This window comes from Amphiura filiformis, chromosome 16 (assembly GCF_039555335.1).
Source record: "Amphiura filiformis chromosome 16, Afil_fr2py, whole genome shotgun sequence".
Classification (NCBI taxonomy): domain Eukaryota; kingdom Metazoa; phylum Echinodermata; class Ophiuroidea; order Amphilepidida; family Amphiuridae; genus Amphiura; species Amphiura filiformis.
This window is the reverse complement of record NC_092643.1, coordinates 7,339,328-7,356,813: the sequence shown is the minus strand read 5'-3', so window position 1 is coordinate 7,356,813 and position 17,486 is coordinate 7,339,328. Positions and strand designations below refer to the sequence as shown.

Sequence of the window (17,486 nt, the reverse complement as noted above, 5' to 3'; positions counted from 1 at the left end):
AAAACCAAAATTCATTTGATTAAATAATTAGTTAATTAACACATGCAGTGCTAAAATATATCATTATTTTCAAATTTTTATACAACCATTCATATTAGTGACTGATGGGGACTCAGTATTATCAGTCAATGGAAACTTATGTACATTACAGAGAGGTTTTTCAGGGGTGACAGTTTCAGCTATATTTGGGGGGAAATATAAGCTTTCCTGTTTTTATGACATTTCTTCACTTTTAAACTGCAGCATTTTTTGTACTTGTTATTTCTTTTGCAACAGACTACCAAGACATAATTTTGCTATTTCACCTTCGTCGTCTGCTTTCATTTGCATTTGGGTCTTAACCTACAAGTAATACTTTATTGGTAATGAAAATTTTAAGTATGTAAAAGAAATTTGGTCCATAATTTGCATTTAGAAAATATCATTGTAAACAAAAAAATTTTAAAAACAGAAAAATGCAACAGCACAAGAATTTAGAAGTATTCACACACTTATGTACAATATTGTCCCAAAACTGGAGATTTTGAAGCTTTTTAAATATTTTAGTGCCATAATAGACAAGTTTAGGGACAAAGATTAGGTTACACTTTGGTTAACCCCCTGAACACTACCTGCCAATCTAACATTGCCTCTGATTGGTCAATTACATGATATTTTCACTTTAATCACCAATCAGAATGGATCTGAGCATGCTTCATGTGGATCTTCACTTTCTATATGTAAAAAAGGTCAAGTTCCCGCATAATTTGCTTAGGGGTAGGGCATGCATAGCCACAAAAATACATCTTGGTTAATTCTGCTTCAAAAGAACAATTCATAAAACCAGGAAAGCTTTTAAAATTGCAGAATGCATTCATATATTATTAGACAGTGCGGGCTGGCTGCCATGGCAACGTTCACCTTAACCCACCATCGATCATTCTACATCAGTTTGACTTTTCAAAAATAACAAAATATAGAAATAAATATTTGAAAAATAACAGAAAGACGCTATCATTTACCACTACATGGGATACAAAAACAAAACATACTAAGCATGTAATGCACTTTGAGTGCTCAGCCAATTTTAAAGGGGCTAACTCCAATATAGATTTTGACTTTCTTATTTTACAGGACATTTAGTCAAACATTTAAAAAATGCAGGAGGTAGCCCCTTTAAAATATTCCTATTTACAGTATTCTGGAAAACATGACCCTTAACCTTTTTATAAAAATCTATGTACTGTAGTTTCTCTCGTTTATTTTACAAATATTACCTTATAAAGAGGCTTACTTTTTAGCCGACTATCTTTATCTACTTTCTATGCTCAAAGATTGCGCTCTATTGAACGATGCAAAACAGCTTATTAAATATGCATCATTATTTAAATGAGCCTATTGATTAATATAATTAGGGTCATACATTTCCAAAATAAACTTTGCTTATACCTTCCAATATCACTATAGGCTACACAATGAATCTGATATAAAATGTGTTTATGAATATGTATGAGACAAGTTATGACATCATAATGACCATAAAAATATTCATGAGTTCTGAATATTAATGAGCTAATACACCAATGAATGATCTTAAACAACCTTGAATACAACCATGCTGTGGGCATTTATATAATTACACACAGGGCACCCATAATGCATCTCTTGTAAACTGCCGAACTTCAGTTTAAACATCGGTTAGTTTATTTGCATACGTAGTTGCAACCATCTTCATGCACGCAAAAATCAAATCTCGCATCAGAATCAAACAGTCACGATATGCAAATTTTCAGGAAAATCTGGATGAATAAACGTAGACATCCGGTGCGCGTCCCCCGTATATAGTTAAGTCGTTAACATCTTATATATATGTGATATCATACAGTCCCCTCAATAGTGCTTCACTTATTAAATCTCAAATATTTAAATAGGTGCCCTCGTTATAATCTCATTTGCATTGGAAACATGCATCCGAGTATACAAACAAACATAATTTATCATGTTGTTTGGTGAAAGAATAGCCCAAATATGGAAGTTTATCGGTGACAATTCTCTGCTGGCTAGCTAAGGCATCTCAGTTATATGACAGTTAATTCTAGTCCTTGTAAAAGAAAACTATTTTGAAGTTTGTCTAAAGTTGATACCAAACTAACAAAGTGTTTCCTTTGTTTGTTTTCTTTAGGCCCTATTGTAGACTGCTTGTCATAATATCCTAATCGTCCAACTTTTTGAGGGCAATAAGGCTTTATATTATAATCACTTTTCAACAATTAACTTTTTTCTCAAAGTTTATGTCTATAGCTTTACAAACTAGTCATGTAGACAATACTAGTAACAGTGAATTTAATATAAATCCTTTTTGCCATGATATGGTCCTGATGAATACATTTACTAGAATGACCTATGACCTGGCTGGCTACAAGATGGTGGGGCTCAAGACAAAACTAAATCATTCATGATCATTTAACTTGTTTCTTGTATGTAGATTGATAATATTATAATTGGCACAACTAAGTCATGTAATGATTTTGAACTTTGTGCAAATTAAGCGACAAGCTGCAAGTGCTATTTACACAAATCTCAACATCAAAAAAAAAAAAAAAATAATGGTTTGTCTCAAAGCTCATGAGTGGTTTGAAAGCAAATGCAAAATACAATTTTTTTTTTTTTATTCCCGATTTTTTCATGGTATTTGGAGGAAAAAATCTGATTTTCGCAGAATTATTCTGGAAAAAGTAAAAAAAAAAAAAATTTGAAAAAAAAAAAATTCTGCATTTCTTTTTTTCCCAAATCTCATGATTTTACAAAATGCGCGCACGAGCTTTGAGACAAACCTTTTTTTTTTTGCCTAATGTCCCATAAACTATTATTTAGAGATACATATAAAAAGACGCAGTACCCTTTTCAATCCTGTCATGATAAACAATCACTGCCAGGACCAAATCTCCCTAAGCTCACTAAAATAAAGACCTTTGATTATAGCACCCAAAGTTTGGGACTCAAAATGACATAAAAGTTTGAAATCACACATGATAATTGTGCCAATTATAAGAATAGACCAATAATTAGGCTGTGGTTTTAGTTCTGATTTTCACTCAAAATATAAAAACTTAAATTTACCATTTTTGTCAATTCTAACGAATTGATTGTTTTTCTAAATTTAGTTTAAACTAGTTTCTTCTTTTTAAATTTGAAAACAAGAGCATAAATCTCAAAAATAGACAATGATACATCCTTTTTATTTCTTTTTCAATTTTGTTTCTTTCCAAATTATTCTTTTTAATATCAAGAATATATCTTAACATAAATAAATTGGAAAATCAGAATTAAATTATGATTGGATGTGTGCAAATTTACCGATGGGACCTTGCCTCTGTGCCACTTGCCTACAGTAATATTGCCTCTTAGAATTGCACTTGTCTCTCTAAATTATAAATGTACAGTACAAACATATACAAGCAGGTGGCACAGAAGTTCAATTCCCATGTAACAAATTCACACAGCAAAACCAAGTATGGTGGTATATTAACTGCAAATCACTTGTCATCACATGTCACAGGAACATTACCTAATAGGAAGATATTATATTTTGTTAGAATTTAAGAGATATAGGTCTGATTCCACAAATAAGCCAAAAGGTATCACATATGCATATCCAAATATTTTGTGGTTTCAACAAGCTCTGGAGTTCTCCCACCTGGCAGACTCTGGTGGTTAACCCTTTAATGCAACTTTTAAGCACACAGCATATGAAAATAAGGCCCACACTATGCTCCAATAACTGCAATTAAAACAAAATGTTTGGCTCTCTGTGGTTGATAGGAAAACCCCAGCTCTTGTGTCAAATTGTACAATGTACTTTGTAAAAAGAGCTCCAATTAATTTAATCTAATATTATATTTAGGCCTAAACTATAAATAAAAAAGACAATATCTTGATAATGGCAATTAGCATAAAATTTCCCAATTTTAATAAACTGTTTGGAAAAAATTCAATTTGGCAGTGTATTTAGTTTTTTTCATTGTGGGGCTGACCCTGAGATGATTATTCCTAAGAAGAAATAGTTCCTTGTCACACATGAAAACTAGCATGCAGTTGTACACCATTGTTACACACCAACAGCCTATCGTAGCTCCTCATAAATAATCTGGCTAGTTAATTACAAAAAGTTTTCAACCAAAAGATGCTGATTGTTTCAAATTTTGTTAAAAATTTGTTTGTTAGAAAACTTTCTATTACTAGGTTGCCATATGTCTACACACAATGGGATATTCCAGTTGAAGTCCATACACCCCCATAGCAGAAATAACATAAATCCAATACACAGAGTGAATTTCAAATTAGGTTACCTGAATGGGTGACTCCATTTGAAATCTACACTCCATGTGTGGGGGATTAAGGTCATGTCTGCCATAGGGGTGTATGGATTTCAACTGGAATAGCCATTTCATTTGACTTATTCTTTCTCTTTTGGAATTCACAGAATCATTTTCAGAGGAAATGTTTGAATTTAATTGTCACATAATAATATTGATATTCCTTTGTATGTAACTAGCCAGCTTATTTGTAAGCCTTTATTTGGGTTATGTGCTCCTTTAGGTACTATATAATTCTGCTCGACAAAGACTCACACTTTTATAATTTTCCTGCCGTTTGCACAACACAAGCTATATGTTTTTAGCTATGTTTTTTTGTTTTTTCAAGTTTAGCAAAAATAGAAGACATCAACTGGTAAAAAGAACAAAAAAATCTGGACTTTTTTTCAACTTTTTCATTTTTGTACAAATGAAAATTTACAAAATTGTTTTTGTTACAAAAGGGGAAAGGTAATAAATTTTCTATAAATGATTATGGCTTGGGCCAAATAAGGACAGAACCGTGCTGAAATAGAGCATTTTAGTCAATAATTTTGTCAAGTTGTACTATTAAAATTGCTTTTTTCTGAAATTTTGAAAGACATTTTGCAGCTTTCTAAATGCTAAGAGTTTTGTTTAACGAAACAATGTTTCTATTCATAGAATTTGGCCAAATTAGCCTTAATTTTTTTCTTTTGATTTTCCAGTATTCTTATATATTTGTAATGAAATTTGAAGTAAATACAAATTGAATTTAAAAAAGAGTGCCGGTTAATTGGCTATTCTAGTTGATATCCATACAACCCCTGTAAGACATGGCCGTAATCTCCTATACAAGGGGTGTCAATTTCAAATGGAATCGCCCATTCAGGTAACCCCATTTGAAATTCACACTCCCTGTGTGGAAGATTAAGGTCATATCTTCAATAGGTACAGATTTCAACTGGAACAGCCCAAATTTGAACAAAAACCACCTCACAAATCAGTGATTTTGTTATAAAATATCCACAAATAATGGTATCAAAAAAAGCACATCACAAAATGTGACTAATGCTAAAAATTTACTGTTTTTTATCAAATGTCTTACACTAAAAAATATTGCACCATAACTCGATACCAAAATTTGGTTACTAAAAAGTCACCTGAATCTATAGCCGAAAACACACTTTAGTCATGTTCACACAGTCACAAAATTTTAAGATTTCAGTTACTTGGTGTTATGTTAATCCATCTAACAGTAATTCAACATAGATTACACCAAGTTTGCACCAATTTACTGCAATCGGTGGGATTTTGCCCCAAATTGAATATTCACCCAATGTCTCTGTGAAATGTGTTTATTTAAAGGGACATTCATACAGTCATTTAATTTTGACACCCAAATCATAAGATCAATATTTTAATAGAATATGCAAATTTACAAAAAAATAACCTGCTACTTAATTCAACACAAAGCTGTTTTCTTCATAATTCTCAAAGTAAAATAGAGTACTCTCTAAATAAATGGCATGTGTGTTGTTTATTCCATCATGTATTCTCTGTCGTAGTGCATGTTAGAATACGACTGTTGCTAGGTCAATTGGCTCACGCTTTCTTTGTTACGAACCACTGATCGAAATGATCACAACACAAAGCCTATGGCATATCATAATTTGGAACAGGTGCATGAGCCCAGAATTAACATGCACTACGGCAGCAAATATAGGCTGTCGGCATATACAGACAAATTCTTTCCTCTTCTCTTTTGATACTTTTCATCTTTCTCCTCACCATGCTTACATGAATACAAATTTTTGGTGTAAAAAAGCTCTCAGGTTTGGTTTTCATTTAAGGACATCAAATTGAAATTTATTTTGCTTGCATATTAAATGACTGTATAACCCTTTAAGCAGATGACTTGGTACTTTGAAATTGATCGCCAACACTGAACCAGTTGATATGGTTCACAATTATCATGCAAGCCATTTAGCTTGCCCATAGTTTTGTATTTGGCTGTTCCAGATTAAATCCATACACCCCTATGCAAGACATGACCTAAGTCTTCCACATAAGGAGTGTGAATTTCAACTGGGGTTACCTGAATAGGTGACTCCATTTGAAATTCATACTCCCTGTGTGGGAGATTAAGATCATGACTTCCATAGGAGATGTAGAGATTTCAACTGGTACAACCCAATATTTTGTTGGTCTTGCATTCAAAATGAAATCTTAAGGTTTCCAAAATATCACGTAAAAACCTGTGTATGAACACAACTTGTTTGAATAAAAAACAACATCAATTATTACTGTTTAGTCTACTAATCAAACTTCAATCATTTTTTTCTGACTCTATTTCAACACGATTCATATTCCCTATTTGGCTTATAATATAGCAAAAATGATAAAAACCTGGAAGTGTTTTTGTTTATAAATAATCAGCATTTTGTATGGCATTTTTTATTTGTTTCTCATTTTGTTTCTGAAACAATTCAAAAATATTGCATATTACAGGGCAATTTGGTTTGCAAGGGCAAAGCAGAGAAAGGGGTCAACGACCTGAAGTGACCTCTTCACTTCAGCCTGGACATCAAATCCAAGCATTTGTACCAACTTTTGCTAGGTCAGTTTTGAAGATTATACATTCTTCTACCACCTTAGCTATAAATTCATATATTATTTTTTAAATTAGTACATTTTCAGCAGAGAGATTACATAAAATTTCAGGAATTTTTGAAACCTTTCTCATAATTATACCAGCCTATATTCTAACCTTAATGCACCGAATCACGATAACTTTAAACCAAATCCTTACCACCCTATGTCCACTGCATATTACAAAAGCAAGGTGAAAAATGCAGCAAAATTGCACATAGTTGGACAGGGATACACAAAAGAAACAGAAAATATTCCATATTCAGTCTGAGTATCGTGATTCTATTTTTTTTTACTTTCTTTTTTACATTTTATAATTTTTGCAGACGCCAGCATAAAAAAGCACCTTTTTTTCAAAATTAAGAAACTAAAATCACATTTTCCTGAAATCAAGTGAAGCATAATTGGTAGAGGGTTCTGTTTGAATAGGGGGTGCTCCTTGCGGATGTGGGCCTTTGTGTTCCACTGTTGCGTAAATTAAACCATCAGCATTCATCTGTAAAATAATGACAACAAAAAACCTAAGTTTAGAGTAAGAATAGGATTAAATAATCAGTTTACAACATGAAATACTTCAGGACACAAAGATGAGAATTCTCTGTGTAACAGCAGACACACAGGAATCATGCATGTCCACAGGTCCTGGAAAGCGTTAGGGAACAAAAAAAACATCCTATAGACAAATCCGACGAGCCAAGTGATGGTCAGGATTAAGTCGGCCATAGCTGGGGCCTGGGGGCCATCCGCGCCAAACTAGCTTAGTTCATTTGGATTGCGATGCAAGACGCCCACTATCACAAGTGCATCAGAGCATGTAGCACTTGCGCCGCATCACGGGAGCAGTAAACACTGCACGCCTGTGATACTGGCGTCACGTAAAATGGATGGAAGGCCCCCAGCTATGGCCGCCAGTGAGGTGTAGGAATGTGTCAAGTCGGATTTGTGTATAAATCAAAATACAACAGGCACATGGTCTTAGACGGTAAATTTTAATTCTCTAACTTTGTAGTACCTGTATATGTAAATCATAATATCCCCATTCTGCACATTTTAGAAGGATACATGGGTGTATGTAATTGGATAGGGTGTACCTATGAAAATGAAGATATGGCATTTTTTATTGATGTCATGGCATTAAGAAGAAAGAAATTCCTGAAAGTCTTTCTTCACACTGTAGGGTTATTAAATTGTGACTTTTTCAATGTTTGGCCCAGGAAGCAGGGGGAATTTGGGCCCGACCCCAAACAGTCAGGTACCACCGATTCACATAAACACCTCAAAAGAAATAAGTCCCCCTCTGAACATGTCGTCATAACATCGTAAGGTTTCATTTTGTACCAACAAAACTAACTTTGAAATAATTATATGACTGTTTACTAAGTGCTGTGTGAAAATGAGAGATTTCCATGACTTCAGGGCTGAATGAGCCTAAATTGAAGGCAAAAACTGCCCTTTTCAAAAGTCACAAAGTAGGCCTATGCTTGTCACAAAAGTTGATTCATGGCTTGTTACTAATGGAAAACCCCATGTGTTCGAGTGCAGTTTAAAATCCTCACCAAGTGAACATTTACTGTGATGTGTATCGATTCTTGATCATTCAGCCATGCAAATCCCCTTGGTGCAGAGTTCAGCACAGTGAGTTGTAAGATGGTCAGTTCCATTCCTTGTCCCAATACGCCTTGCAGTTAACAAGCATAGGCCTACTTTGTGACTTTTGGAAAGGGCACTTTTTGTCTTCAATTTAGGCTCATTCAGCCCTGAAGTCATGGAAATCTCTCATTTTCACACAGCACTTAGTAAACAGTCATATAATTATTTCAAAGTTAGTTTTGTTGGTACAAAACGAAACCTTACGATGTTATGACGACATGTTCAGAGGGGGACTTATTTCTTTTGAGGTGTTTATATAATTCCAATGTAAAGTTTGTTCGGCATATGTAAGGCGGAAAAAATAAAGACTCATAACAGTAACACTGTGTATTGATATAGAATGGCATGCACGCAGTGGGGCGTAATGCTTATGCTAGTTGTGCGTTATGTAATGCGTGACTGGCTTACACTTAAGTGAATTTACTGCTGAGCGTGAGTTGGGACTTAATTGATGCGGAGTAACAAAAGCCGAATAATTTCCGCCTTATATAAACCGAACAAACTTTAGTAACCTACCGATCTTCCATTCTTGATACAGTCAGCTGGATCAATTTTATCATATGCGGGATCCGCTCCACTATCATCATCTACGTCATCGTCATCATCATCATCCTCATCAGCTATAAATGAAACAATTACAAAAGAACACATGATTAAATATACAAAATCTATATCAATAACATGTGATAAAGCATGGCATTCCTTCATATTACTGTTCTAGCAAAATATATTTGAACCAATTGTTTTGAGAGGCTCTTCTTGCATACCAATTTAGAAATGTACTGTCCCCACTTCCACTCTCACAGCCATGTACAATTTTAGAATATGAAATTTGTTTTGTTTTTCAAACCTGGTTTTTGGGCATATCTTTTATGTTTGCATATCAGGGTTTTCTTTAAGCATTTTGCTGAAAGGGCATTTTTAATTTTATTGACCCTTTCTATTGTGAATTTTCCCTCTGAATGGGTCCAAAACATTGCACAAGCGTTATTTTTATTCTGGTAGACATTTAACAATGTGTGTGTTTTTGGAGTTACTGTATACGTAAGCCATTTCGCTGCATAAAGTACATCATATGACAATTATCAAAATTATTCTTTGTCTTTTTGACAACATTCAAATGTGCGTACATTTTCAACACCCCTGGGCTCCATTCTTTGTTTATTACAAATTTGGGTAGAAAACAATTTAGAAATTTAAGTGAAAAAAAGAAAAGAAAAGAAAAGAAAATGAACCTATAATTACCTAGTGATGCACCTCGACATGGTTTCTTCAGCATTTTTGTGTTTTCATAAAGAACAGCTTCTGGAGGACCTGTACAGATCAAAAAGCAAATTTAAACTCACTCCATCACTGAGTTAACATTTTCATCAATACACATGCAGGTAAAGATGGGATTGTTATCGCTGACTCAACTTATGTTTGGTTGTGTTAGGCAGCTTATTTTCAACCAAAAAATTCTTTAATCAAATTTAGTTCAAATTTAGTGACTAAGTGACTTTATGAGTTTATGAAGATTTAGATCTGAAATTTGAATTCACTCCCATCACTCATCACACTCGTATAAAGCCCAACATAAATGCCAGTGAGTCAAGTGGTGAGGAATGCACATGCATGGTAATTCTCGCTATTAGCAATAAAGGCGCCGCCAGCAGATTTGCGATGTAATGCGTGATGTATCATGGGAAAAGTTTGACATCAATCCAGCATAATCGAATATTACCATGCTATTAAATCGATAGTGAAAAATTAATTGTGCACATTTCAAATCACATTATTAAGTATTATTGAGTATCGATTAGTAACACCTTTATTTTGACAAACTAAAAAATATTGTCACGTGTTCCTATGTAATAGCATGGTAATATTCGATTATGCGCGGACTTGGATGTCACCTTTTCCCATGATACATCACGATTATAAAACCGCTGGCGGCGCCTCTTTATTGCTAATAGCGAGAATTAAGGCAACATCTTTGAAACTTTGTGTTGTCAAACCTAATCAGCAAAATTGAGATTTCTTTTACATGTTATGCTCCAGGAACGTTATGGCCATGAATACACCTCTTGGAGGTTAGAAAAGAAGCTATGCTCAAATAGCACTAAATGTGGCAGATATCTCAAAATATTTGATCCGATTAACACCCATCCAAAAATTAGCCCCCTACCCCACACCTTTCACTTCACACAGTTTAAGTGTCATGTAACCAACAGTGGCGTATCCAGGGGGAGGGGGGTTGGAGGCTGAAGCTCCCCCCTCCCGCACTTTTTTTTTTAAAAACATGTAAAATTAGCCATTTTTTTGGCGATTTTAACCATTAAGCCCCCTGCATAACTCTGAAAGCCCCTCTGAGCCCCCTGCAGAAACAGATCCTGGACACACCGGTGACCAACATTATATAAGCAATTTAATTAGTTTTGGGATCAAAGTATAGATCATATAACACGCATCCATTGTTTCCTACTTACATGGTTCATCAGGTGATTGTGGTGGAGCTGACGCAATAACTGATGACGTCGTTGGCCCAAATGTTGTGTTTTCATACAGGTTACCTTCATCTGGAGCTGAAAAACATGACAATATCAACACACGTAAAAATGTGCATGTTTTTGAAACATATAACAAGTTTCTGGTGATTTTTAGCTGGCTAATATAGGTTGGACTGAAAATTTCTATTAAGATATCGTCAGCCAGCTACGCTTATTGCATAAGTCACATTTTTTTGTAATTTTGAGAACAAAGAACAAAATGTGGTTCAAGCATGCATCAGTTACGTCATCACCCTAATTATTTTGGATTATTCCCTTTTATTAGTATCATTATCATTTGTTCTTGTGCAAAGATTGGTGAATAAATATGTTTAAATGCATGCTTGAACCATATTTTGTACTTTGTTCTCAAAATGACAAAAAATGACTTAGGCAATTAGCATAGCTGGCTGACGATATGATAAGCATTCTGGAAAATACTTGATGATGAGTTTTTTAGTTAAAATTCTCCCCTTCTTCCAGTAAAAACTCCCACAGCTATAACAATCAGGCATGAGAGTGGCTTTGCTTGGAAAAAAAAGCTGAAGTAGAACAAAAAAAGCTGAAAAACAGCATGAAATTGGCAAAAAAGACCTAAACTTAGACTGAAAATTAATAAAAATATGTAAATTGGAATAGTCAAAAAAGCTGAATTCAGCTGATCAGCTGAAAAATCTCATGCCTGAACAATGAATGGTTATCCAAGGTGAGAAAATATCTAAAACACAAAACTTGATTTTATCACTTACTTGGCAAAAATGACTTTCTTTCTTCTTCATTCAAAGCGACCATCTTTGTATCAGTAGGTCTAAAAGAGAAACATAGAAATGCTGCCAGTGAATTCAAACTCTCATAAATGTATGTCATTATTCCAGCTATGCCTGATTAGTATCATATACTGTACAATGGTAATTGTCAAACTAACAATTACAAAAAGAAAACAATGTGACCGGACCACCTCCATAATATTACAAAATTAAATTCCCACAAAATATTTTCTGCTGTAATGATAATGTATACTCATATATAGCAGTAATTGACTGAATAGTTAAATAAAACTTTTATGTTACAAAATCAGTAACACTCACCAGTGCACTGGCTCAACCCAGGGAATATATCTTACACTTCCCATAATGCATTTCTCCCATTTTAATTTTCTGTACTGATTTGCTATCTAATGCAACATGGGTTGATAGTAACCAAAGGTACCCAATGAACAGACCACGTTCAGAGCTTGCAAAATGTTTCTTTCTTGACTATCGACCAATATTTAGCCAGTCTGCTCTCAACATGAAAACAAAGGTATCCTGTACAAAGTAATGGGAGTGTCATTTGATGAAATGAGGGGATACATCATGTGGAAAAGGATTCTGGGAAGGGTAAGATATCTTCTCTGGGCTCACCAGCATTTCAATAACATTACTAGCAACAAAATATCTTCAGAGTAATAACATCTGCTGAAGATGTCGGTTGAGCCAGTGGAAGTGCTCCGGTGAGTGCTACCAATTTGGCAGCATAGAAGTTTAAAATAACTTAGTTTTTGCTGGTTTATATCAAAAGTGAATATAATTTTGAAATTATAACAGGTATAAACTGCATGTTGATAATTTTTGCAACCATAAAACCATTTGAAAATTACCACAGTTTACTGATGCAATTTTTTTTATTTATCATGACCATGACCAACATACCATATTGGTAGTCATTAGTCATATAGTTATTGCTTTAGAAATAGAAGTATTTTTCAAATTGTTATTTACAAAAATAATAATAAAATTCTATTTTTAAGCCAATGTTATATTTTTCTTACAACGATCATACTACATTGTATATTATGTACAATATGTACAGTTATACACTCTCAAAATGCTATGTAAATTTTAAATAACGCTGTTGTAAATAATGTTTATATACTTGTTTAAATCTTACACTCTAGGTTGATAAGATTTTGAACAAGATGTAAACATTTTAAAGACCCGATAGGTTTATCTTGTAATCAGTATTGTTTCAAATTTACACAGCTATTTTAACAGTGTATTGGTGTCTAAATATGGACAGATATGGTGAAGAAGGTGGCAGGTGTTAGAAAGCTTCTATCTACATCATAGGCTAGTATCTATATAATCTTACATTCACATCTCTTGAGTGGTCAATGCTGATGATAATAATTTTGTGATGTGTATGATATACAAATATGATAGTTTGGTGATTAACATTTCGTGAAATAAACTGAAGTGTATAGAATAGATGTGGTGATAAACAAATAAATACAAAGTGTTTTGTGAAACAAAAATGTGTATATTTATGATAGCTAGTGCAGATTTCACATGAATATACGATACCGTAAAAATTCAATAAGAAGCATATGTGCCAGGCTCGGACAAGAACAAATGTTTAAGGAAGTTTGTTAAACTTTTTTCATTTTTCCCTTTTTAATATACAAATATCTGTAACACAGATATTTATATACTAGCGGGAGACCCGCGCTTCGCGCGGGTCCCCGCTAGTTGAGTAAACGGGAGCGGTTAGTACACGGGAGTGGTTAGTAAACATGGTAAACGGTGATGATGATAATCATGGTGTCTTGGTGTAGATTATTCATCCAGTATAACATGTATAGTAATGACCATGTTAGCTTGATAATCAAGAAGCTAAATAACTTTAAGTGAATATCCAGACCTGTGATAATGTTGTTACTCACTCAATCCCTCATATTTCTTTTGAAACAGCTCGTGACAAAATGGTTGATTTTAACTTTATCCCAACAAACATAAACAATAATGTTAAAGAGGTTGCTAGAAAACGTTTCAATTTCGGGTTATAATGGTATAAAAACATGTAAGCATCATGTTTAAAAGTTGCAGCAAAACATTTTAGCGAGCCCGTGTTAAAAGCTAGGCCTACATTATATCCAGGATTTATTTGGGTCGCAGAATTTCCAAAATGTGGACTTTCACCCACCCCTATCATTTAATCTTTTAGGGCTATACTGAACAGTTAAACGACTCTGTTGGCTATATTTTAACATTCCATCTGAAAAGTGGACTTTTTTGCAAATCTGTCACCCAATAACCCCCCCCTTCATCAGCTTACACCCAATGATCCCCCCGAAATGGCTTCAAGGCCTTTGCTTTGACCCAGTTTCCAATTCTGAAGGGACACAGCCGGCTGCACGGCGCGCGACACAATGGTGCTTCGTGGCCATTCAAAAAGGTGGCGGCAAAACACTTCCGAGTGTGCCCCCCCTTCCAAATTCCTGGATCCGCCACTGTCTCAGAGAAGCAGTCAGTCACGTACACACCCAGACAAACATACGTAGGCCTACGCGCGGTAAGCCAACATTAAATGCGTCCATACCATGCTACCGCAATGCGCTGCGTGAAACCATGGTACCGCAGACGCGCAGGTGCGTGACTCGCCACTTAACGGCGTGTTGGACACCGCATGCATTTTGACGCGTTTGCTATCATGACCTGACCCATAAGGTTATTGACCTCAACGGCCTAGCAACCGAATATTTTTTTGTTATTTCCATAGTTACTGAATAGTTTTGCAAAATGAACGTCAGATGGTTTAATGGCAATATGTACCCGATCAATGTACGAATAAATCAGAGCTGAAAGTGAAAGCATCTAGGAGACTGCTTCTGGACAAGATTTAGCGACTTCCTTTTATTTATATAGATTAAAAGAAAAAAATTTAAAAGTTTAACAAACCACCTTAAAAAGCAATTTGTTAATAGGCACATATGCTTATTTAAATCGAATTTTTACGGTATATCATAAGTGCCATGAATTGAATGAAGAAATGTACATGTATCACTCCCAAAGTTCAAAACAGTTTACAATGGGTTTTTGGACTTCTTCTCCATTCCATGGGGACTTATGATACAGTTGTATTTCTCTATGAAACTATGCCATATTCACATAAATATGCAAACAAATCATACCAAAATCAACATAAATATACGATCTCTAATAAAACATAAATAAATATAAACAAAAACAAATTTACAGAGGAGAAACAAGAAAACAAAATGTTATATAATAATTTGAAGATGAAATGAGAGTTGATACCAATGTATTATGGTTGGTAATTCCTTTACTCATCATGCATTGTTCATGAGATGTGCATGCCTAAATGACCTTTTGACCTATATCTACCACCAGCAAGGAGAAAGGGCAACCATATTGACAGTATTTTATTGAAATTAAATTCTCATCAAAAAGCTATAGTAGGGAAAATCAAGTAGGGGAGAGTCTGAAAGAAAAATATAGTTAGCATTCTAAAGTAAAATATACAATGGACTATTCCAGTTGAAATTCTTACACCCCCTATGGCAGACATGACCTTAATCTTCCACACGGGGAGTGTGAACCTCAAATGTGGTTACCTGAATGGGTGACTCCATTTGAAATCTACACCCCCTGTGTGGGAGATTAAGGTCGTGTCTTCCATACCGGATGTATGGATTTCAACTGGAATAGCAACAATTTGAGGGTGCATGGGTTAGGATGTTCAGTAACCATGGTAACCTATATGGCCAACTCTAGCTGGTAGAAGAAATACAGTTGTAACCATGGTAACTACACCATGGAAGGAGGAAAGAAAATGACTGAATGCTCTCTAGTGCATTTGAGGATGAAAGTGGAAAGGAAAGTGCAGAAAAAGTTTGGATGAAGGAATCAAAGCAGCAGTTAAGATTTCCTGTTTGGACATTATTGTATAACCACTTAACCATGTGTATTCTGATACAGTCCGTGTTATTTTAGGATGCACTCAAAAGTAATACCCAATTTTACTGTAGGGATGACAAAAAAGCTGAACAGTGGATTATTCTCTAGGAACACATCATTTTGAAATCAGTCCAATTGCAGGACTATTGTTTAGAAGTAAATTAAGATTTATTAGGGTTTGAGTTAGGTACAAATTGCATGTTAGCATAGGAATTTAGCAGGAAAAGGGGGAGATATGTACAAAGATCAATTAGGAATTGGGGTAAAGGTAAAGACACTAGCTAAGAATAACTAACAAATGGTTACAATGAACAGTTATATACAAAGACAATATTAGTTACAAGAAAGTAGCACAGGTGGAGTGGATATAGATTGAGGGCTGTAAGGTATACACGTTAATATGGTAAGCATTCAGGTTAGGAAAGCTTAAGCTTACAGTTTAGTAAGCTTAAGAGTAGGAGCTGGAGTGGATATGTCAATCTGGACCCAATTTCTTAAAGAGTTGCATATACCACATGGACCCAAACTAACCATGAGTCTAACAAGATAGAATGAATTGGCCCACATACTTATCTACCCACACCAATTAGTGCAGATAGTATATGCATCTTATAGAAAATATTCTGATAAAGTTGAAAATTGCATTAATATTCAGTTCAGTTCAGTTTAGTTTTATTTGATCAAATGCTTTGTAACTCAAGAACCAAAATACCTACCACAATTTTAACTCAACTTTTTTAATTTTCAGAACATTCCCTATCCTGCATGTACGACTTTTAACCAAAAGTTCAAGATTTTCTTTGGGGAAAACCAGAGTTGCAATTGTATGCCCATAACATGTGCCAACAATTTTCCAATATTGCCTTGGTTAGAGATCCTCACGGTGAGTTTTGGTCCGTGACATATCACAATCCTTTACTGTAATTACAACAGTGGTAGTAATCAGGGTTAAGATGCCAGATCATATCAAAGTAAACCATGGTTAAATGGTTCTTGTATAGTATTAAAACCCCATTAAAGTATGTCTCCATTGAGAAGAAAGGAAATGAACCAAAATGAAAATGAGCAAATTGAGGCAGGTGCATTATTCCGTGTGTGCAAGGGTTCCTATAATAATCCCACAGTAAAGCAGGAAAGGTGAAATCACCAAAGAAATGTCCATCATGCAGCAGTGGTAGCAGCAGTAACAGCAGTTATATAGTCAGCAAGAGCAGTTATATAGTAATCAGCAACAGCAGAATCTTGGATGAGAGAGACCAGGTGGAAAGACAGAGTGCTACTCCTACGACTCATCTAAGTTCTGTGACGGCATTCAAATCCTGGTGATGCGACAGCAGCCTAAAATACTCATATTGTAGTCTTCTAATTACTCAAAATCTGTTGTTTCATGGAAAATATGTACCTTTGATATTATTATTGAACAGTTTTACCAACAGTTGTTACTACGGAATGTATCTTTGGTAAGATTTTGAACAGTTTTACAACTGATTGGTATCGAATTCTTCAGTGTTTAGTGTGACAACATAATATAATCTTTTTAATTCTGATTTGACATGAAGTGTGTTGCTTCTAAGGAAACATATGCAGAATTATAGCTTCATTCATGC

The 17,486-nt window shown here is 34.6% G+C and overlaps 1 protein-coding gene across 6 annotated transcripts in view; it reads right to left on the bottom strand.

Annotated features, from left to right (window-relative positions):
* Positions 1–4,487: 4,487 nt before the first annotated feature.
* LOC140135473 (nephrin-like) overlaps positions 4,488–17,486 on the bottom strand; it is a 57,869-nt gene continuing 44,870 nt past the window's right edge. For all 6 annotated transcript variants that reach the window (XM_072156982.1, XM_072156986.1, XM_072156983.1 and 3 more), the window contains 5 exons: positions 11,893–11,951; positions 11,084–11,179; positions 9,861–9,929; positions 9,132–9,235; positions 4,488–7,461 (listed from right to left, as the gene is read on the bottom strand). In XM_072156982.1, coding sequence (XP_072013083.1) covers positions 7,339–7,461; positions 9,132–9,235; positions 9,861–9,929; positions 11,084–11,179; positions 11,893–11,951 — 451 coding nt within the window. In that variant the 3' untranslated portion in view covers positions 4,488–7,338. The remainder of the gene's footprint in view (positions 7,462–9,131; positions 9,236–9,860; positions 9,930–11,083; positions 11,180–11,892; positions 11,952–17,486) is intronic.